The sequence below is a fragment of the Porites lutea genome, chromosome 1 (assembly GCF_958299795.1).
Source record: "Porites lutea chromosome 1, jaPorLute2.1, whole genome shotgun sequence".
Lineage (NCBI taxonomy): Eukaryota > Metazoa > Cnidaria > Anthozoa > Scleractinia > Poritidae > Porites > Porites lutea.
This window is the reverse complement of record NC_133201.1, coordinates 49368426-49391497: the sequence shown is the minus strand read 5'-3', so window position 1 is coordinate 49391497 and position 23072 is coordinate 49368426. Positions and strand designations below refer to the sequence as shown.

Here is a 23072-nt window from a genome sequence, read left to right as displayed (position 1 = left end):
TTGAATGGTCAGTAAGCATGTAAATAAGAAAAATGCTGGCAAACCACGTGTTTTAGCGATTAGTGCACTACTACTCTCACTTGCTGCACTTACTACATCCTTCAGTGCTGTGGCTTTCTACTGTTACCTTTATGATGCAAAACCACCGCCAAAGTGAATTTTGCGCGAATTTGATGTATCACGAATCCGACCGCCGGCTTGAAGGGTCACTTCACCTATCATGTAAACGTGATTGAATTAAAATGACAGATTATATGGACAGGAGGGTCACCCCAGCTAAGTGGGCCATTACCATACCAACCTGCCCAACCTCCCAACCCCCCCCCCCCCCGCCCCCCCCACCCCACAGGCCCTTAAAAATTGCATTCAGGCTGCGTTTCAAACTTTATTCCTAGTATCGCCCTTATTCCATCTCGTTCAATTTGCCAAATGCTGGCAAAGTTCTTTTTTCGGGGTTAAATTCCAAAGGTCCCTGTCAAAGTTTAGAAAAAGAAATAAAAATCGTTGTCTTACGTTCAGGTACTCCATAGAACGTGAAATTAGGACGTTTCACGTCGTAGTCGTGCAACGTCATGGTAAATAATTTACGTTCCGACTCGTTGCGGTAGCTGTCATCGTTGACGGCCTTGACGGACAACGATCAATTAAAATAAATAAGGAGGGGAACGGAATTTTTTTAAGCTCAGTTTTTTTCAAATCCCCGGCATTTCTCTTATTATCCTTTTTTTTTTTCCATCACAACGTAATACACAAGTTTTTTTTTTTTTCTCTTGTTGCAACAAATTTGGAATATAGAGCAGGAGAAAGACAGAGAAAAAGAGAAAGTAGGCGGCAGGCCAGCGAAGCTCAACGAGAAAAAGGGCGACAGAGGTCTAGAGCGAGAGATAAAAAACACAGAAGACATATTTTTTTTTGTTGGAAGAGCAACATGAAAACTTTGTAGCGACGGTGACAAAATGGGAAATGCCAGTGGCCACCAATGCAAGGTGAAAATGAGCGGGCAGGGAAAAAAAAGTTGAACGAGAACACGTACGACATTTCCTCCATAAAACGTGTAACCAAGAAGTTTCTGGAAGTTTCACGTTGTAGTGGTGCAAAACAACAGTAAAGAATGTACAAAAAAGCGTGCTGTACTTGCAAAGTTGCTATTTTCGCTAATTAGACCGATTGCTATTTTTCACCGTTCTCCGGCGTTGCCTTCTCGCTTAGCACTAAAGGATTTTATATTTTGTTTGAACAAACCAGGGGTGGATCTAGGGGAGGGTGCAGGGGGTGCGCACCCCCCCTGAGATGACCTGCGGTTTTCTTATACAGCTGGTATTCTGCAAAAAAAAAACTATGTGGTTTATTGCTGTCGAAGTAGAGCAAGAGACGAGTGCACCCCCTCCTAAAAAAATCCTGGATCCGCCCTGCAAACTATAAATATTATCGAGAGCTTCGCTTTTGACCCTGGCTAAATCTATATACTATTTATATTTACCACTAAAACTCTAGAAGGAAATAACAACGAACAATTTTAACAAAGGTCACACGAAGCCGTTCACGCTTTCCCAGTGAAAACTGTGACAATTTGTCCTGCGACTTAGCTTGGTAAGGGAAAGATGCAAATACTGGACAAAAATTGCAAATGCAAATTCGAACCCTTGAGTTTGGTTCGTCAAAATGTAAATAACAATATTCGCACTGAATCAGTGTACTATTCATGCTATTCATGGAGGTATGTATGGTCCGCATTAGTTTGGGAAAATTAGCATAACGTCAAAAGAGTAAGGCCCCGTCCTCACGAATCCGGAGATTTTTGTATCCGCAATTTTTTTTATGCGAATACAAAAATATCTGCGTCCACACGTAGCGTATACGAATTGTATGCGACCGTCCACACGAATCCGATTCGTATCCGGACATCTCAAAGGATTAGTCAACAGAGCATGCGCATTACAAAGAAAGCTGAGCCTGCGATAATTTTGGCGCGAAATTCGCGGCTTTCTTTCTTTCTTTCTTTCTTTCTTGTTTGTTTACTTGAGGTTTCAACACGTGTGAGCTTGAAGAGCGAAAAAAATTCCTGTTAAAAAACACCATAAAAAATGTCTCAATTAAGAGAAAAACAGAAAAAAAACCAGCTAGGTGTCTTCCCGCTCTTTTGAGAAGTCTTTGGCGTCTGATTCCTGAATCAGATATGGCTAGAAGCGGCATAATGCTTAGACGTCTACTCATGTAGTTGAAGTTTAGATTTAACATTGCAACATTTAGTTCGAGACACGCTATTAGGCTTGAAAGTAGTCCTAGTAGCATTGAACACACAACGTTTCTGCTCGCCGCCATTTTGGAAAATCTCGCGCGGAAAAAGACTGGTTCTGATACTGTGACGTCAGTGTATACAAAAATATACGGATACGAGCGTCCACACGTATCCGGATACACAGCGTATACAGAAATTTCCACTCTGCAGAGCGTATACAGAAATCTCCGGATACACCGAGCGTATACGGCGGACACGTGTGGACGCTAGGTGTATCCGCATAAAAAAATTTGCGGATACAAAAATCTCCGGATACGTGTGGACGGGGCCTAAATGTTATAAGCTGAATTTTTGGCCGGCTTGTACGGTTTATCTTGAAATTTCAAGGTGTTGGAGTGAATCAATCTCAATGAAAGTTTCAGACATTATTGTAAGCTTTGTGAAGATTATTTGATGAGGTTTAAAAAGAATTCTGTCGAGCCGTTCAGAAAAGCGCTAAAAGTCAAAATTTAGAAAAAAGTTGCACTTAAACAGGTGGTGAGATAACTGGTTAGTTTTCAGGATGGCAAGAAAGAAAATACACCAAAATTTCCAAGCAGCAAAATATGATATTAAACAGCATTCTGATGCTACTTAAGACAAATTTATATTATTTACAACTTTTTTTATTAAACAATTTATCCCAACTATTGAAAATATAAGGTTTGTAATACATTTACGTTTTATTTGAAATCAAATATACAAAATTTTTTATTTCTTACGGAGGTTATTTGCTAAACACCACAAGTTCCTGGTGTCGGATTTTGAGTAGCAGGCCTAAATCGCTGAAAATTCGGCTATTATTGATTTCATTTTTTAGTCTATTGTTGCCATAGTGATATCGATTTTACTTAAAAAGCCCAAAGTCAGTAAGTGTTGAAAATTTCATAGCCATCGGACAAGGATAAAACGACTTTTAAGGCGATTGAAAAATATCGGTATAATCTCCGATAAAACTGTATAGAAACCCCTTGAGTGACAACCCCATACAGGGGACACAAAATTTGGTCCGGGAAAGACGTCCACATGATCTTTATATCTGTTACCTATATTGAAGGGACACCTCTATTTAAGGGAAAGGGACAGGTTTTCTTGGTCCTGAAACCTGGGTTTAACCACTATTCAGAGGACACCTTAGCACTCAAAACGTGACTGACCACAAAGAAGGGTGATATCTTTAAGTGTACACTAATGACCATGATGGCCGCTTTCATAAACTGAACTATCTCACTTACATCGATATACTGCAATATTTTTTTTCGTCTAAGCTTTTTAAATAAGAAGCAGTTTCTTCCTTCCAAAAGTAAATACTAAAGTACTCAAGTAAGAATAAAATTAGTACTAAAATCACACTTTTCATCGATCTTTGCCAAGGAACTTAAACTACTATTATTAGTTATCAGTATATTTTCTTGCGTGTATGAATTCGAATTTTTGAATGAAATCTGTGCATTGGTCATCTTTTTCATTTCTTATTTTCCCAACAGGTTACAGTGGCTGCCAGTATTTTTATGATTCCCAGGCATTCCTTTTCTCGCTGGTGAACAAGCCAGGATGGGCACCTGTGAAACTGCCTCAGACAGGGACGTATAGTTATAACAGATGTTCAATACCCGACTGCTCGTCTTATGGACCTTCTTTCGGAGGAGGCTGGGACATTGCCATTTACGACTACGCGTCATCTAGTAGCAGTAACTATGCCGACCTTGGCTATACTTACAGCCCACCAAGTGGGTACAGCTATAGAAGCACCTTCACCCAGACATTTCTGGCAGGCACTTATCAGTTTACTCCCGACGAAGTAGAAACATTTTACGAGACAACCTAAAAACTGAAGCATCGTATTCAGGTTCAAACGTGACAGTCACTTAATATTACACTGATTAAGCCAGGATAATATTTTTTATAAATCAGGCAATGAGAAAAGAAATACATTTTAATTTGTCAATTCAATATTGAGACCTGTATGTTACAGTATAAAACTTGTACCACCTTATTAAACTGATCTTTAATCTAAACAAATGTTCTTTATTTATTTTTTTTCAAACATTTCTCCTCGTCTGATTTGCAAACTATACACCTGTTGCGTTTTTTAGCTGTCTAGTCAAATTTGGCATTTTAAGCCTATATTATTTTACATGTTTCGTTTTATGTTTTACCTGGTTTTCTTGATCACGAAAGACTATTAAATTGATATTTGGTAACCACTGGTGCGAGCGCTAGGTAAATATGTTGATATCCCCCTACTGTGGTGCTACGGCTGAAACTGATGTAACTCGAAGAATTTTCAAGAAAGGCTTATGAGCATGGGAATAGTTATCTGAGCAAAGAAGAAATTCATTAATTAAAGAATTATAGTTCAATATAGACCTGCATTAACAGCACCGTAGACCGATAGACCATAGGTCAAATCAGGTATAACGATTTTGAAACAGATCGTCTAATTCTGTCTGAGTATAACCCTCCTTCCTTAACGATCTCAGTATAAAAAGACATTTGTTAGCTTTAATTGGCTTATTCCTTACATGTGTAGTAAATCGGCAATCTTCTTGGAAAGTAACAACACTAATGGAGAGGGCTCTGGTTTGCGAAATACCTGACACGAGGAGCTAAAACCTGAGTACAAGGCCTTTTTTTTTCTTAGAAACAGAAGTTGGACAATTTTTGAAGTCAGCCATTTGTAATGCGGCAATCAGCCGAAACAGAATTAAGTACTCAAAAAACACTACAAGGAAAGATAGCATCAAATACAATTCATTCATTTCAGCGTACATAGCCTGCGTGGTAGGCATAAAAAAAGGGAGGGGGAGAGGGGAGGGAGAAAAGCGCCAAAGGGAAAAAGGAAGGGAGCGCCGTCTCCTCCCTCTCTCCCCAATCCCCCTCCCTTTTTCTCTTCCTCCCTATCCCCTACCCCTTTCGACACCTGCTACGCAGGCCACAACATACACCGAGTCAGGTACTTTCGCCGACTCTGGAAGAGTGGAGCAGATTCTTTCCAAAACAGGTTCGTCATATAAACTTCCCACTCCAGGTCCCCCACACAGAGCAAAAGAAAACTGAGGTAAAACAGCATCTCATCAGAGACAAATTCCTGTCAAACCCAATAAAACAAAATAATAATTGATCGTTGAAACAGGTCAGCTTCATGAACTCACAATGTGTAGCCTGAATTTCAGCCGTCTCCTCGAGTGACAAACTTCCTAGATAGACGTCTTAAAGGACTGGTTGCATTGTTAAAGCCGTCCAGTGAGTGGTGAAGAGGGGTACAAAGTGCAGAGAAAAAAGTCTCTTCATTAGACGTGATATTACCTTTTGCAGTTTTCGGGAACTCTAGATAATTTTACCGGGTTTGTAACAAGTTCACGTGAGGGTTTGACCGGTCAAGTTTATACACCTCGATTCTCAGTAAAAAGTGAGGCGATTTGCACCTTCAACTGCAAAATTTGACGCCAATTAAGGTCACAAGTAACTCCTCTGCGCTCTTTGTTTCTTCTGGTAATGGTGTGAGGAATTTTGATAAATAATAATAGGCCATTTCCGAGTTGCTCCAAGCCTCTGTTCCAAAGCGAAGCCAAGTGCCGGAAGCTAATGATATGAAAATAACTTTTTAATTCTCATGCAAATAAAAACTCTTTTACAGAGTAAAGTTTTCGCACTTAGCCCCGTTTTAAAAGTGAGAGTTTCTGGAACTCGGAAATGGCCAATTCACCAAGCCAAGAAATCAGTAGGTCCGGTATGTCTCACACGTTCCCTGAATATACACATACGGATTCGTAAAAACACCCACAGCAATCGTGCCATTGGTAAAACAATACGATTAGTCAAAGAATTAAGCCTTGCGATTCGTACAACTTGTACGAATGGTAAGTTCCTCAGTCGATTGGTATGACCATTTTTGGTCAGCTGCCTGCTGTATGTCATTAGCTGCTTAGGTGGCTTCAAGATACGGGCAATGACGCGAAGTTAGACTGCATCTCATTACAGGGACACCCAATGACTTGATTCTGCAAAATAACTGTTACGATGCGGGAAATTGATACTACCTCAAAATCTCTAAAGCTCCAGAAAGGCTATTATTGTTACAAAAAAAGTCTTCTGAAAATTTCGGTATAACAAAACGTCGCTTATGAAAGGACTGTTACTCCATGTCCTCGAACTTAGACCCATCAGGATAACCATCTAAAGCGTTCGAGACCACCAAAGTCCCCTTTTAAGACATCGAAACAGATCAACAGTTTTTGGGGCAGCTTCAAATTAATCAAACAGGCTTCTAAATCAAAGAGAAAACCATCTGAAACAAATCTGACGAATGTAAGAATGAAAATGGTCGTTGGTTGCCCATACTGTCATCATTGAGTGTTATTGTCAGAAAAAACCGGGCAATAGCAAAATGATCGAGGTCGGCCGTTTACCTTCATGTTTTCACAGTATGAAAGCTATCTGAAAAGATTAACAACCATGGCATTTGGAGAAGTAGCCGTTCGATTTTCTTCGAGATATCACTATTTCGAGATTTTGGGACCTCCGGCGACCTAAAAAAGCACAAATTTTGGCTAACTTTGGGTGAAGTTAAAACATACTTGGCCAAACTCCCAAAAGTTCTTATATTTTTTCCATAACACCTATCGCTTCGTTAGTCGACTGGAATATGTTAAACTTCCTTTGCTTAAATACTCTATTTTTTACCTGGTGCTAAAAATCGCTCCTGAATCGTTAATGAGCGTCACCCAAATTTCAGTCATTTTCAGTTGACTGTTTTACCGAGATGCGGCAGTTTATTTTAAAAGTAAAATCATTTCTAGATGGCTTATTGTGCTGTTATCAAAATCCAGTTTGTTTAAAATTGGTATCTAGCAGCAAATTGGAGAAAATGGCATGCGAAAGTACAATAATAAGCGTCGAGTATTAATATTTCCCACCAAATTCTATAGCTCCACGTTTCGTTTTACTGTGATTGTGGTTCGTAAATGTCTTAAAATAGATTTTTACGACTTCAGAAGAGATAATTGAAAACTTTTATATCCCTAATTACAAGGAAAAACATTATAAATCACCGTATTGATAATAATCTTTTTAATAAGCAAGCGAAATCGTCAAAAAACGAAGCCCGTTTTTCCCGCGAAAGTTTTAATTTATTTGTCACGCAGTACAATAAAGCCGGACTGTATTCTCAGTTCTGAGCTTTTGACGTTGGCCAGAAAACAAACTTAAATCAAATAATACCAAGAAAATTCAGAATTATCCTAATTAAATTACTTCATAGAGACACCCTGTTTCCATCGATAGAGTTGTCACGAATTTAATGATCGGGCTGGATCTTACGACTAACTGGCCGGGTCGTAAAGTCGAAATATGTTGTTATCCAGACCATGAAGGTACCAAGAGAGGACTTAAACTCCCTAGACGTGTAAACGCTGATATGTCAGCGGAAATCTTTGTTTTATTCAATGCTGTGGTTCCTATTGGCTCAGGTTAGTATAATGCATTCATTTTTACAGATGTTCTTTTTTAGCTTAAAGTAGTTCCCACGATTTGCATCAAAAGGGTGGAACACGAACGCCCGTAAGCAAGTATTTGCGACAGATTGCAGTTTCCCATGACTAATGCTTTACTCAAAAAGGGTGGTTTCATTGTGCCCAAACCGCGTGTACCGAGTGATAAAGACACTTTATTGCCATCAAGCCAATGGGGAAAATCATACTTAAGCCCCGCTAAAATATTTTTTCTTACCTTGAACTCTAATTTTACTGACAACATAAACTTTGCGTGCAAAGCTAATTGAAAGTACAAACAAACGTTTTGCTTCTAAGTTGTCGCAACACCTGTTGTAGTAATCTGTGCCAGAAGAGCCTTTTCATGACAACCAAAAAGTAAACTAAATTAGTATTGACAGTTTCTTTTTCTTTTGCAACTGTTTTTGATGAAAATCCGAGGGTTCGTAAAAACGAAAGTGAACGTACGCAAAGGGCAAACATAATTAGATTACAGTTTCTCCACAGCTGACACTCTTTTTATTTATTCACAAATGAGGCATAACAGAAAAAAGGATGTGAAAAAAAAATGCAGCAAGTTGTTCAACAGGATAAAAAAGTATTAACCCAGGATAAAATAGTATTACAGTTTTACAGAAATTAACAAAAGGTTTATTTGTTATATACTGAAATATGGCCTTAGAAATGGTAATAAAATCAATTACCGTGAAGTAAACGCAAACAAGTTACAACAGAGAAATAGTCTCGTCGGAAGGCAGGGTTCCCATGCACCCCTAGGATATATTTTTCTAACTTACATTTTTGTAATCCTCAAGATGTCTTGAAAAAGAAATTCTATGTTCCCATCGCGAAATATTGTCCCAAGGCCTTTTTTTCGTGCTCTTTGTGGCGGCCATCTTGGCAGCCATCTTGGTTTTCTAATAAAACATAATTGCGGACAATTAGTTTATCAAAAGAGGCAAATAACTTTTATTTGCGTATACTTTTACTATAACGAATACCTTTAAAGTATATACGTCCTTTTTTTGACAAATTAAATAAATTTGAAGTAAACAGTGAAAACAAATAAAGTATGATTTACGCTCAGAATAAAGAATAAAACTTAACATTATGTTCAACTCAGTTTTTTATGATTACCTCTATTAATTTTTCCATTTTAAAAAAGGGCAACCACAGATTAAAAAGAATCTTATAAAGTCCAGAATTGGATCAAAGCGAAAATACTATTAAATAAGTCACCCCATTGCCTTCTTAAATCAGACTATGCTTCTAGTACTACAATCCTAATGTGAAACAGGCCAAGCAGCACATGAACTATTAACTGGGCCACTGTTTAATGTACAACCTCATTTGAAATGGTTATCAAATATGCAGGGCATTTTTACGTATCGCTACTTCTTCTTTTCACTTTAACTTTTATTCTACACGCCTGTATATAAAAACGAAAAAAATATATGTGAAAATTTGGATAGTTTGTACTTAAACTGCGATTTCATTTTGATACTAATTAAAAATGCGTTAAGTCATATTTTCATATTATTTTAAGAAAGATTTGAACTATGTTTTGCACTTTTAAGAGTCTAAATCGTTAAAAAAAAATCACTGTTAGAATTTTAAGAGATGAAACGCAAAGGTAATAACGCTAACAGACAAGACTTTCTTCACAAGCGGCCCGCTCTTCGCCGTATTTTACATGCGAGTGGCATTCACCATGGCGATTTCACAGCACTCAGTAATGTCAAGGGATCTGCTACTGAGAAGCTTTCCCAATTACATGAAGTTCGTGACAGGCGAGTTATGGAACCTCATGATTCACCGAATCGCATGGAAGATGTTTGTTTGCAGATTCCAGAGAATCTCGAGGGTGCAAATTTAGAAGCAATCTGCTATCACCTGTTACCAAAGGTTTACTAAAAACCAGGATAAGTTGAAGTCCAGTGTGACACCTAATAGTGAAGCCACAACAACAACACGTTCCCCTCGTAAATCATCATCCTCATCTGCTCCGCAGCTGTTTCCTCCAAATGCATTTTCTGTGAAAAGCTTGAACTGAAATCGTGTGGAAAAACAGAGCAATGCATCAAGTTCCCAGTGTTCAAGGACAAAGACGGAACTCTAAAGGAGCCTACTGGGAAACAGATTGAACCTCGAGCCCTCGAGCTTGGCAATAGTCATCTTCATCGCAAAGTACAAGGGGAAGATTTGTTTGCACGAGAGGCCCAGTTTCACCCGTCCTGTCGCAGTTTATTTAACTTGAAGTATTTAAATCATCTGCGTGATACAGCCCGAGCCACAAAAGACGTGACAAAACCGAAACAGATCAGGGTCAGAAGGCATCTGCACATCTGAAGGCATTCACTGCCGTGCTTGATTTTATTTAAGATTCCGTTATTGAGCAGAGAAAAGTTCTGTTGCTTTCTTCTCTACGTCTTCTCTACGTCCAAGAGTTGGAGAAAAATGGCTTTCCTAATCCAGAGTACAGAAGTGAGAATTTGAAAGCACGACTTGACAATCATGAGATTTGTGAGTTGATCACTATCGCAAATGTCAACCGAGGTGACAAAGGTTGTATCGCCTATAATCTGGTCTACAGTGCCGCCATGTTCGTTGCTGAAGCAGTAGCCTGTGCATACAATTTGGGGTCCAAAGACAAATATGAAGATGTCGCTCTCCTCCTACGCAGCTCGATTAAGCAGGCTTTTAAAGAGTCGAAGCCACTTCCCCGGCCTCCTTCAGCCGACGATCTTGAAGTCAAGTCATCTGAGGAACTACTCCCATCTGACCTTGTAAAATTCCTGAACTGTGTCATCGATGATCCCATTGACATTGACGAGCACATGCGTTACTCCCTTAAGCCTGTGCCTCACAGCCTTGGAACACCTGACCGATTTTTCAACAAGACAAACAAGGCTGCTATGCTGCAGTATATGATGGACGATGCTCCAGAAGAAGTTATTTATCCAGCGGAGAGCCTCTACATACAGGATGGGAACGCACTTTTCCGTGCCCTGAAGAACCTACCACCAACGTTTGGTGAGATATGCCTTCAGGTACTAGATGGTGGCTAAGAAGAATTTTGTCTTCTCAACGGATTCTTACCATGCAGACTCCATCAAATCACAAGAACGACTCCGTAGTGGTTTCTCCCAGCGGTATATCCTAGAGGGACCAGCGACCTTGCAAAAGAAAAGAATAAACTACAGCTCTGCCAACTAATGCTGTGAGTGTAGGAGAGCAAGACAGCAGCCTCTCAGCTGGAGAAATGTGAAACTGCTCTGATAGTGGTTGATTGTAAGGCGTACCAACTTGGAATACTTTATGGCGATGTGAGTACATTAAAATAAGAAGGCTGCAAGCTATGATTGGCAAATGCGTATTGCTACAGTACAGGTTTATTTAATTATAATTAAAAATGACGCATTTCAGGTGGCGATACACGAGATTGAAGAGCTTGTATCCAACCAGGAGACAGACACCAGCGTTGTGCTGTACCTCGACTATGCCGTCAGGCGTGGATTCAAATCGGCTGTGGTCAGGACGTCAGACACAGACATCTTTATCCTGCTTCACTATGCGCACTCAATCCCAATTACCATATACCTAGATACTGGATCTCGAAAGCATCGTCAGTGAGCTATCAGAATCTAAAGGAACCGACTACTACACTGCGCTGCTCGGTCTATACTTGTTTACCGGTGAAGATGTTACAAGTGCGTTAAAGGGCAAGGGTAAGGTGGGACCCTTAAAAAAGCTGCAGAACCATCCTAGGTACCATGACGCATTTATGTGAGAGTTTTTGCTTTACATGGCAGTAATGAGTTGTAATATTGACACCTGCTAGTAAATTAATAATGTTGCCATCATTTGTTTTGTTCTTGTTTTCGTTAAGAAAACTTGGAGATGAGTGGTCTGTAGATCAAGACGTTACAGATGAACTAGAGGCATTTACGTGTTTGATGTATGACTACACGCGGGAGACGTCTGTTGATTCCGTACGCAGCATAATGCTTAAGAAGATGGTAGGAGAGACTGAGGAACCTACAATGAGATCAAAAGAAGACCTGTCCCGGCTTCCACCTTGCAAAGACAACTTCATTCCACATGTTTGGAGAGTGAATTACCGCCTTGCCAACTAAAAAAGAGCTCAACAGGCGACATTTTGGCGCCCCAATCCCTACGATTCAGGCCAGGGTTGGGAGAAGACCGAGGAAGGTATCCTAGGGACGGTGTGATCATGTGATGCTATACTTCCCCCCTTACTGGTTGACCTGTTGGAGAAAACAACTGAGGAGAGACGGAAAATGTCGCAGAGGAGGAAGAGTAGCAGGAGATTGACTTTGAAGAGCTTTTAAGTAATGATGAGTAGGCAAATAAAAGGCCGTTAATCAGTCATTTATGTACTGCTTGGCCTGTTGCACAGTAGGATTGTAGTACTAGTAAAATGTAGCTACAATGTTGCTATTGGCATGGGTAGCTATTGGGTGACTTACTTTGAAATCTCTTTTGCTCTGATTCTTTGTTGAACTTTGTAAGTAAGCGACTAGAGTGTAAAACGTCGTACTACCACTTAAGGAACATTTCTAAAATTAGGAAGTACCTCACTGAGGAAACTACGGAAATTATTGTTCATGCGTTTGTTACTTCTAAACTAGACTATTGTAACTCTTTATTGTATGGCCTCCCTAAGCATATGATAGGTAGTTTGCAGTCTGTGCAAAACACGGCTGCTCGTATCGTTACTTTAACCAAGAAATTTGATCATATCACCCCTGTATTGATTCAACTGCATTGGTTACCTGTTCACTTTCGGATTCTTTTTAAAGTTTTATTGTTAGTTTATAAGGCGCTAAATGGTATGGCACCATTATATATCACGGAATTACTTAGTTATCGTACATGTTCACGTACGCTACGCTCTACTGATCAAAAACATCTGGCAGTTCCGAAGTCAAGACTTAAAACATACGGAGACAGGGCCTTTTCCGTTGCTGCACCTAAACTCTGGAATGAGCTGCCATTAGATCTTAGAAGTTTAGCTACAATTAATTTATTCAAGAAACACTTAAAGACTGATCTTTTTAAAAAAGCATATAATGTTTAACTTTTTGATAATTTAGAATAGGATTTATTGTGATATTTTTATAAATAAGACTGCTAATAGGTTTTTAATTTATTCATATTTTATTACCAGTGGGATCTTTTTAATTACTTTAATATTATGAATTGTAAAGCGCTTTGGTCAATTAGTGGAGTTAGCGCTATATAAATTATGTTATGTTATGTTATGTTATGTTAGAGTGAGTAAAATAAACTGAGTTAATTGGAAAAGTTAACAGAGGTAATAATAAAAAACTGAGTCGAGTATAATGATATATTTTTCTTTATTCTGAGCGTAAATAATACTGTATTTGTTTTCACTGTTTACTTAAAATTTATTTAATTTGTCAAAACCATGACAAATATACTTTAAATGTATTCGTAGTAGTAAAAGTATACGCAAATAAAAGTTATTTGCCTCTTTTGATAAACTAATTGTCCGTAATTAAGTTTCGTTAGAAAACCAAGATGGCCGCCACAAAGAGCACGAAAACAAGGCCTTGGGACAATATTTCGCGATGGGAACATAGAATTTCTTTTTCAAGACATCTTAAGGATTGCAAAAATGTTAGTTAGAAAAATATATCCTTGGGTTGCATGGGAACCCTAACTTCCGACTCGACTAAAATCGAATTGCTTTTACAAAAGGAAAAATGGCGGTTTCGTTTATCAGCCTTTTTGCGTAGGAGGGGTGCCGAAAAAAAGTCTGGGGGAGTGAGGTTTTGAATTAGTTCAAGAGGCATTTAAGCAAACAAAGTTTAGTCTGGTGACATCCTGATTCTAATCAAATGTGTTTTCAATGTTTTCCATGATAGCTATCTGTACAAGTTGCCGGCTCAAACATTATAAAGAGCGCAAGAAAAAAGAGTTTGACAGTGGCGAAGGCGCAGAAGAGGTCAGCGGGATGTTTAAATAATTACTTGGGGTCGGCTATTGTTTAGGCGGGGGATGGGCTGGGCAACTTCTGTGCTTCTGCTGTGAAAAATCGTTGAACAGTAGGCCATATGGAAATACAGGCTATTGTGTACTATTTAACCACAAGACCATCCTAAAGTGAAAGAGATATATGCGAAGGCCAAAACACCGCCGAGGAAAATGCTGTAAGGCTACCTGGATCTAAACAGCTCACCAAAACTCAAAGCGAGGATAATACTATGTGATGGAAAATTTACTTTGCTAGGTTTTAGGAATTTCTTTTTGCTCAAGAAAATTGCTAGACAGACGAGGAGCAGTCTTTTTTTCTTGCGGGAATGTGAGTAGGGGATCAAGCAGCGATCGGCGAAGAACTGCAGACTAGAATTTTATTCTGAAAAGCCCCAATTTCTCCATCGTTTATCCCCTGGCTTGCATAATTTTAAACTCTTCCCATTGCGCATGAGTGTTCAAGAACAAAGACCGACTGCTCGTAGTCTAGAGATTAAGAGCCAAGCGCAATATGCGTAAGCCCCTGCCCGGGGGGGGGGGGGGGGGCGGCTGCTCCAATATATGGGCAATATAGGCATGTGCCGCGAGTTAGGGTATTTGTGTTTGCCGTGTGCATTAGCCATTGTTTAGATTCCTTGAATGCGGTGCAATTTTCGGGTTTTGGCTTTAAAAAGGTACTAGACGTTCGCGCTAAGGACAAACGTAGCATACGTCCATATTCAGCAATGACGACCAATTTTTTAGGGTGGTCTTTAGTACATCTTATTTGGTCACCCGAATTGTTTAAAATTTCTGACATAAGCAACCTACAATCTCGAACTGGTAAAAGTTTAAGGAAAAATCAATGTTAGAAGATTTTGAGAGAACGTCCTTAAATAGCGTTATTGTTATTGTTTAAGAACCTTCGCGGCACACCCCTATTCAAAATTTTGGGGGAGTGCTCCTTCCCCAGCAGTCCTTGCATTCTTTAGAAGTCTGCACAATGGGTAGTGGATGTGTTGTATTCTGCAGTTGATGTTGGATATCTTTTGGTCTACGGTTAACCTTTAAAATTTCATATCACCGTTTCCTAGTAGCAGTTACACTAGTAAGCAGCAGGCCCTAAAACAGCCAGGCAAAGACCATTTTGCATCATCATCATCATCATCATCATCATCACCATCATCACCACATCACTTTATTTACAAAGTGTTAGGGAAGGCTTATTTGGCCCCTAGCCAATACAAATTGCTAATTCTCCGAGAATTAGCAATTGATAATGTGTCGATTAGAGTCATGAAGAAAATGTTTTTAAACTTGAAAAGCAACATTTCAAATTTGAATTGAAAACCCAGAGAGCCTTACAACTAATCTGGGTAGAGAAAAGACAATGAGAAGTAAACTATAGCGAGAAAAAAATGAACATTTGTTATACATGCTTACTTATAGGATCATGGTGTTCATTCGACATCAATGCGATGCGAGGAGCCGGACCTTCCTGGCTTTGATGACAGGACGATTGATGAAATCCAATTGCAGGAAGAAGATGCAGAAGTGAATATGCAATGCGAGGTGTCAGATCCTCCTGGCTTTGATGACGGGACGATTGACGATAGCCAATTCCTATCCTCAATTTGCTCACCGAACAGTGAACCTGAGGAAGAGGTTAGTATATGGTGCGATGAGAAGGAACTCCAAAGTGAGGGACGACAGAAACTCAATGATGCTCTAGGAAACCTGACCGGTGGACGATTTAGTCCTATACTTTTTTACATTAAACGCCTCGTGGGAGGACATTTCCATTACCCAACAAAAGTACTATGCACGCAAGGCTCGAGAAGCCGTGACTGTCTCACTGTCAGTCATTTGTCCCGGACAGGAAAAAGAACTTTGGAATTCCATTCGAAATGAATCGATAATTGTAAGTGAAGATAGTCATTCGCGCAAACGTAAAAAATTCGACACAAGCACTGGGCTTATTGATGTCTTGATTAAAGCACATGATCAAGCAGAGTTGTGGCGAACCAAACGTCAGATTTTATCTCTTTTTGCAAATGATTTAACCAAAGCGGAATTGCAGAGACTACTTCCAGGGTTAACAAAATGGAGAATTGACCAGGCCCGCCTGCACACCAACGAAGTAGGAAGGGGGCAACTTGTTCCCGAAGAGCCTATCTTTCGAACAAGAATCGATCCCGTGAAAGTTGATCATTTTATAAATTACATTTCACGACCAGACCTGCTTCAAGATGTTGCATTTGGCACAAAAACTCTGAAGTTAGACTCAGGTGAACGTATCATCATCCCGTCTGTGATACGAACATTGATCCCCTCCCGAATTATCGAGCAGTACACCAGTTATTGCAAACAGCAAGAATTTGAACCTGCTAGTGAGCGTTCCTTGTTCAGAATGCTTGAAATTTGCTCAGCATCTTTGCAGAAGTCTCTTCAGGGGCTGGATAATATCACCGCTGAGGGATCTGAAGCCTTCGACAGTCTACTATCAATGACTGAAACATTAAAGGAGAACGGTGCCGACGAGTATTGGGTCCACGAAATGGTACAGACGATGAAAGAAGCAAAGAGATATCTAAAGACTGATTTTAAGACACACGTGGAAAGAGACGAGAAAAGCAGCGACCACTGTATTGTGTATTCTCTAAGTGATCCTACCAATCTCGAATTCAGCGGGGATTGTCAGCACTCTCACGACATTGGATGTGAAAGGTGCGAATCGCTCGACCATATGTTAGAAGAAATCACAAACAAACTGGAAGAGGCAAACATTAGCGAAGACCACAAAGCCAGGATGAAGTTTGAGAGCAGGGAGTCCACTCGGGCAGTTCAAGCATGGAAGGCGAATTGGCTCGTTCTGTTACTCAGGAGGAAGCTAAGCAGGACGCCCTAAGCCAGCTTGATGACGAAACATGCTTGATTGTTGTTGATTGGGCTATGAAATATCTGCCCCAACGTTACCGAGAACAAATGTCTGAGTTTTTCGGAAAGCGTGGCAGGAGCTGGCATGTTAGTGCAGTCATAACGCACTTGCATAATGAAGAAAGGTATGAAGTCGAGTGCTTTGTGCATCTCCTCAACAATTGCAATCAAAACAGCTTTGCAGTAATGTCAGTCATCGAGCATTTACTTCATACTATCAAGCAAGAGTATCAAAAGGATGAGCCCTAAAAACTACCAAAAAGCCAGTAAGAATGACAGATCGCGTAAAGGCCTATTTAGTGCAAAAGTTTGACGCAGGAGCAAGAAGTGGATTAAAGGCTGATCCAGTACAGGTTTCCCGTGAAATGAAGTTCGCAAAGGACGAAAATGGGCATTCTTTGTTTACTCCCGAGGAGTGGAGAAAAGCGCAACAAATAACCAGCTTTTTCTCGCGGCTATCAGCAGTACAAAGCCAAAAGCAGGTGGAAGAAAGCCCGTTAGAAGATGCCAACGAAGAAATTGCAGAAGAAGACCTAGAAGCGCTAGAGTCTGAAATTGCTCTTGACACTTTACGCATTGCCGTTCTCCTTGACACGAATGTTCCTCGCCATCCTGTTCAAGTCGGGAGCAAAAACATATGCGAGCATTCAAGAGCAAACAAGTTTAACACGCTGAAAATAGCTGAACTAAGAGAGATATGCCAGAGCCTACAGCTAACAGTTGCCGGGTCACCAGCAAGGAAGAAATCATTCATCGAGCCACTGGAAGCATATGTGAAAACATGCACATGTTTTCAATGGAACCTAAACATGCTTCAGTTCATGCATGCTTGTTGAAAGTGTGGTGGGCGGGGAGCCTAGAGCTCTCCAAGTGCGTTCCATTTTTTTGGAACTACATTTCACAGTTGCGTGACATTCATAGCGTGACGTAATCAGAAGATAACGCTATTTGAATGTTTTAAAGCAAGCTTAATATCGATTTGATAGTTTTTTAAAAAATCTATTCCCAAGGGCAGAGAGCAAGCTAAAACGCCCATTTCAGTAAATTAGGTCCTGCCAATGCCAGAGTCGTAACATTGTAGTAATGACCAAAATAAACAATAAGGAAATTCGACTGAAACTTGCAATAAGGGGTTTGGATGCAGCTTACCTCAAATGTCTACTTCTACGTTTTTAGGCGATCACGTTTCACTCCTGCCCACAAAGAGGATAAGTAAAACGTGATCCTCCTAAAAATTCCTGCGTATGAGGCTCCCGTTCAGTAAATGAACCGGATTTGATTAACGGTCGGCTCAAGTCTAACGAACACAACAAATGTAAACAAAGTGTCCATATGAAGTAACTTAATCAGGATAAGTCTTCATTTTGATGGCATTGTTTGATTTAAGTTTGTTTTCTGGCGACCGTCTGAAAACTGAGAATAAAGTCTGGCTTTACTCTATTGCGTGACAAATAAATTAAAACTTTCGCAGGAAAAATGGGCTTCGTGCTTTTGACATTTTTAGTTGTTTATTCAGGAGATTGTTATCAAAACGGAGATTTACAATGTTTATCCTTGTCATTAGTGATATAAAAGTTTTCAATTATCTTTTTAGTGAAGTCATGAAGGTATACTTTAAGATATCTACGAGCCACAATCACAGTAAAACGAAACGTGGCGCTATAAAATTTGGCGGGAAATATTAATACTTGACGCTTATTATTGTACCTTCGCATGCCATTTTCTCCAATTTGCTGCTAGATACCAATTTTAAACAAACTGGATTTTGATAACAGCACAATAAGCCATCTAGAAATGATTTTACTTTTGAAATAAACTGCCGCATCTCGGTAAAACAGTCAACTGAAAATGACTGAAATTTGGGTGACGCTCATTAACGATTCAGGGGCGATTTTTAGTACCAGGTAAAAAAAAGAGTGTTTAAGCAAAGGAAGTTTAACATATTCCAGTCGACTAACGAAGCGATAGATGTTATGGATAAAATACAAGAACTTTTGGGAGTTTGACCAAGTATGTTTTAACTTCACCCAAATTTGGCCAAAATTTGTGCTTTTTTAGGTCGCCGGAGGTCCCAAAATCTCGAAATAGTGATATCTCGAAGAAAATCAAACGGCTACTTCTCCAAATGTCACGGTTGTTCATCTTTTCAGATAGCTTTCATACTGTGAAAACATGAAGGTAAACGGCCGACCTCGATCTTTTGCTATTGCCCGGTTTTCTCTGACAATAACACTTAACACCTGAAAGCCGTACAATATCCATCTGTACATGTCGATTGGTACCAAGGGAATGTTGCTTTGAAAGAGCTCTAAATGTGTTTGAAAAAATTGTTGAATGTAAGATTACAAGGACTGCAAAACAGTAAAAGCAATCACTTTTTTACGCCTCGGGCTGTTCCACTGTACCCGGATGATACAACTTTTCAAAGGTTATTGTAGAGGTTATAGATGAAACCTGCATGTGAAGTTGATTTTGAGCTAAAAACAAAATCATCAATTAACGTTCTAGTCAAATGTTTAGTATATGGATTAAGGTTTTGTCCTGCACATAATCACACCAAAGAGAGACTAAAAGTTAAAAACTGTTTCATCACATATTTTCCAGACACATGTCAGTCCTACATCAGTAATAAATTAGTTACAGTGGAACCCCGCAAATGCGACCACCGTTTGGCCATAAAATCCAGGTCGCACTAACGAGGTGGTCGCATTAACGGGGTTCCACTGTTACGAAATAACTCAGTGATTCTTACGTTTGGGCCGAAAGAATAATGCTCGTGTAAACAAGGTGGTCGCATAAACAGAGTGATCGTAAGGCGAGGTTCCACTATAGTGCTTGCTACCGTGCTGCAACCGATGATATTAAACTATTTTATAATTTTATAAAGTTGTGTATATAATCAATGTAATATGCGTAATAAAAGAAGACCTGTTTTGGTTCAGCAAGGATAAAATTCTTGACAGATCTTAGCAAGGATTAATGAGCACAAAATACCCCACACAATACCCTTTTGGTTGTGTTCTGATCTTACATGTATACAAGCCAAAAATAACTGACTTCCTTATTTTGAGGTGCTTTGCTCCTATTATCCTGTTAACCAACCAAAGAGAGGTTCTGTAAGTCAGGGTGAGTGCTTTTTTCATTTGAGATGTTCATGCCTAGATGAATAAAGGCATATTTTTTTAATCATATTTTTGTGGAGATGCTAACAACGTTGCGGGAGTTTTTTTTGACCAGATACACGGTTGGTCTGGCCTGCATGCCGAAATTGCTAACAACGCTGGGTGCCACAGTCATTTATGATTTCGTTCTAACAGCTAAGGCCATCCAGCTCTTTTTTTTCTCCTTTTAGCGTCGTCCGACCGACCCAAATTTTTGGCATTTAAAAAAAAAAAAAAGGTAACGACGTAGTTAAACCATTTTTCACTTGAAATAATTCTCTTAATCTGAAAAATGAGCATAGTAACAGCAAAGAGAACAACAGGAACAAAAACATGAACACTTTTTACAGTATATAATTGTGCCTTTTATTAATCCAAATATGTGAATGTTAACTTTTAACGTGGTCCCGGGGTACCAGGGCCTACTATTCCGAGACTTCTTGTGATTTTTTTTTAGTTTTTTTTTTTCCAATCCGACCGACTTTCTTTTACTGTTTTGTAGTTAAAAAGCATTTTATTGCATTAGTTAGGAAGCAAATGTGCAATTTTTTTCTTTCCAATTTTATGCTGTGAACTTAAATAACTCTCCTTTAATAACTATGCTTAAATTGACAGTTTTTGTAAATGACGTTTTCTTCCCACATTAATTAAAATAAAATAAGTATGTTTTATTGCCGTGTCATTTCAATGTTCATTTTTATTTTAAAAAATTGAAATTTTATTCATATTTTGATTTTCAGTCATAATTTTGCAAGGTGTTATGAGGCTTTTTTTCTTTCCGCGGACAGTAACAGAATGACGGCGCGTGAGTGAAATGTCTGAAAATGGTTGACATAAAAGATTTTTCGATCATTTTACCGTCAGACACGTCACTTTGCCAGAATGACTTCGCCTTTTTGGAATACGTTGTATATGGTTGTTACGTTTATAATTTGTAGTTAAAATATAGCGCACATTTAGCCGTATAAATACAAAGCACGCAAAGGGCAGTTTGTGTAGCCGGACTGCAAAATTATATGATTCTTCATAGGGGAAAATGTTAAATACGTTATCAACCTTCCTGGGTCTTTTCGCTAGAAGAAACAAAAAGTATTAACTGAGTATCAGATATTGTGATGTATAATTTAAAGGGTAGTTTACGCGTAACGGTTTGTCGGGCCGAGTTTGCAAAGAAAACATACTCTAAACACAAAATCGGCCAAATTTACGATACGGGTAGATTGACCTATATTAAGAAATAAACTGTGAACTGGACGCAGCCAAATAGTTTCGTGAATGACAACCAGCCTGTATAAAACAATTTAATGTTTTATAAAGACTAAATATTTCATGGGGAATTGATCAATATTATTAAATAGGAACAAATTTTTGATTTTACATCTAAATCGTTAAAAAATTAATATTTGTGAATGGTTTCATCAAAAAAATTGCTGCAAAGCGTATTATACAGAGTGCAAGAAAACATATAACATTCATTTTCAACTTCATTAGCTTGACGTATGGAACAAATTCTTAAGTCTTCGGGAGTCTTGGGTGCAGTATATCTCCCTGTTTCGATACGAAGTCGATGATTTCCTAGGCGAAATTCATTAATAGCAGATCTATGGAGAGGATTTTTTATTGCATCTTAGTAGAAATTCGGCTCTGTTGGTATCTGTTTTAAAAGTATTGTAAAAACTAAATTTCCTGTTCGAGACAAGAATTAAGAGTTGTTGGTTGATTAAAGCTTTGGACAAATTTTGAGCGACACTGGGCGAGGGGAGATGAGAGTTTTCACTTACCGTTGTTTTCATTTAAAATCATACATGGAGCGTGAACTTTATTCATCACATAATATTTTAATCTTTTGTGATATGCCTGTCTGATTTTTCTCAGCCATATCCTTTGAAAGTTGCAAATCAAAAGTATTAGGGAGGACGTGCTTATTATTTTAAGAGTACATTACAAGAAGATAAATGGTAAATTCAAAATAATAACTGACTGTACAATAAAGAGTAGCGGCCATTGTCCACTACATTAATTACCATCGATCAACCACCAATAAAGCACTAGAAATAAAGCGGCCCTAATGCACTTTCAAGAGGTTTGTACTTAATCAAAGGTGTCCGAAAACAGACAATGTTTCATGTGTTGATACAGTGTTTCAGGTGGTCATACTAAGCAATATTCTTTACTTCAAAATCGATCGTGTCTTCAAATTTGATTAACTCAGTGGTGAGTGAAATTTTTACTTTTCTCGCTTTACTAGGTGCTGAAAAAACACAATTATTAGGAGTATTGTAGAAGGTCAAACCCTTTTGGTAGTGAACGTTAGTATTTAAGATAATAATATATTTTTTTAAAGTTAGTTAACAGTGTAGGTGGATCTCCTGATTACCGAAGAAAATCAAATTTGCTAAAAGAAATCATTTAAAAAGTCAGTGAATGTTAGCTAAGCTCGCTTATCTATAAGTCATCGAATTGAAAAGACCTTTCTTTCGAGTTTCTTTTTCAAACAAAGCGAAGGGAAATTATATAGTTATGTTGTGAGCTATCGGGTTATATTACGTACACAACATTTAGGCTGCGGCCCTTCCAGTAGTTGCACGATACTTCCCTGTGTTTTGATCTTTTTGTTTTCCAACCGCGATGGGCTGTGATGCAGAAAAATGGTCCCTCAAAAAATTTCAACTTTCTGAGCTTATCATTATACGGTAAACAACGATATTTTTTCATTAGAAACAACATTTTCGGTCGACCTTCAAGAAACGATCGAGATCATTGTTAAACAGTAAGTAGCATTCATGCTTTTCATAGGATCGCAGACGCAATTAACGTCCTTTTTATTATTATTCAAAGAACCTACCTATTTTGAAAGGGAAACTCCAATTATTAAAAGCTGAACAATTTTAAAAAATCATTGCCTAAGTAGCGCCCGGATACCAATTCATTTATTACGAAATTAATAACCTCGATTCTGGCGTTCAAATTCTGCACAGCTGGGGGTCTGTTTAGGTGGTTCCGTGTGAACACAATGCCTAACATAAACGCACCAATTTTCCATTGGTGGACATTTCGTCCATAGCCGTGTGAACTGAACATTTGCAAAGGTCTGCATACATTTCAGGCGTGCAGCTAACAGGTATTAAAGTTTTGTGGACTTCCTAGTTTTTTTCGCATTCTTCTATCGATGATGTCGTGGTGTGGGAAGAGCTTATTAATATA

At 38.9% G+C, this 23072-nt stretch overlaps 1 protein-coding gene across 1 annotated transcript in view; it reads left to right on the top strand.

The window, feature by feature from the left end:
* Positions 1-4279, top strand: part of LOC140953702 (uncharacterized) — a 37018-nt gene extending 32739 nt beyond the window's left edge. Inside the window, exon 17 of the mRNA XM_073403108.1 lies at positions 3766-4279. Within this exon, the coding sequence (XP_073259209.1) occupies positions 3766-4106 (341 nt within the window). The 3' untranslated portion in view covers positions 4107-4279. The remainder of the gene's footprint in view (positions 1-3765) is intronic.
* The last annotated feature ends 18793 nt before the right edge of the window (positions 4280-23072 follow it).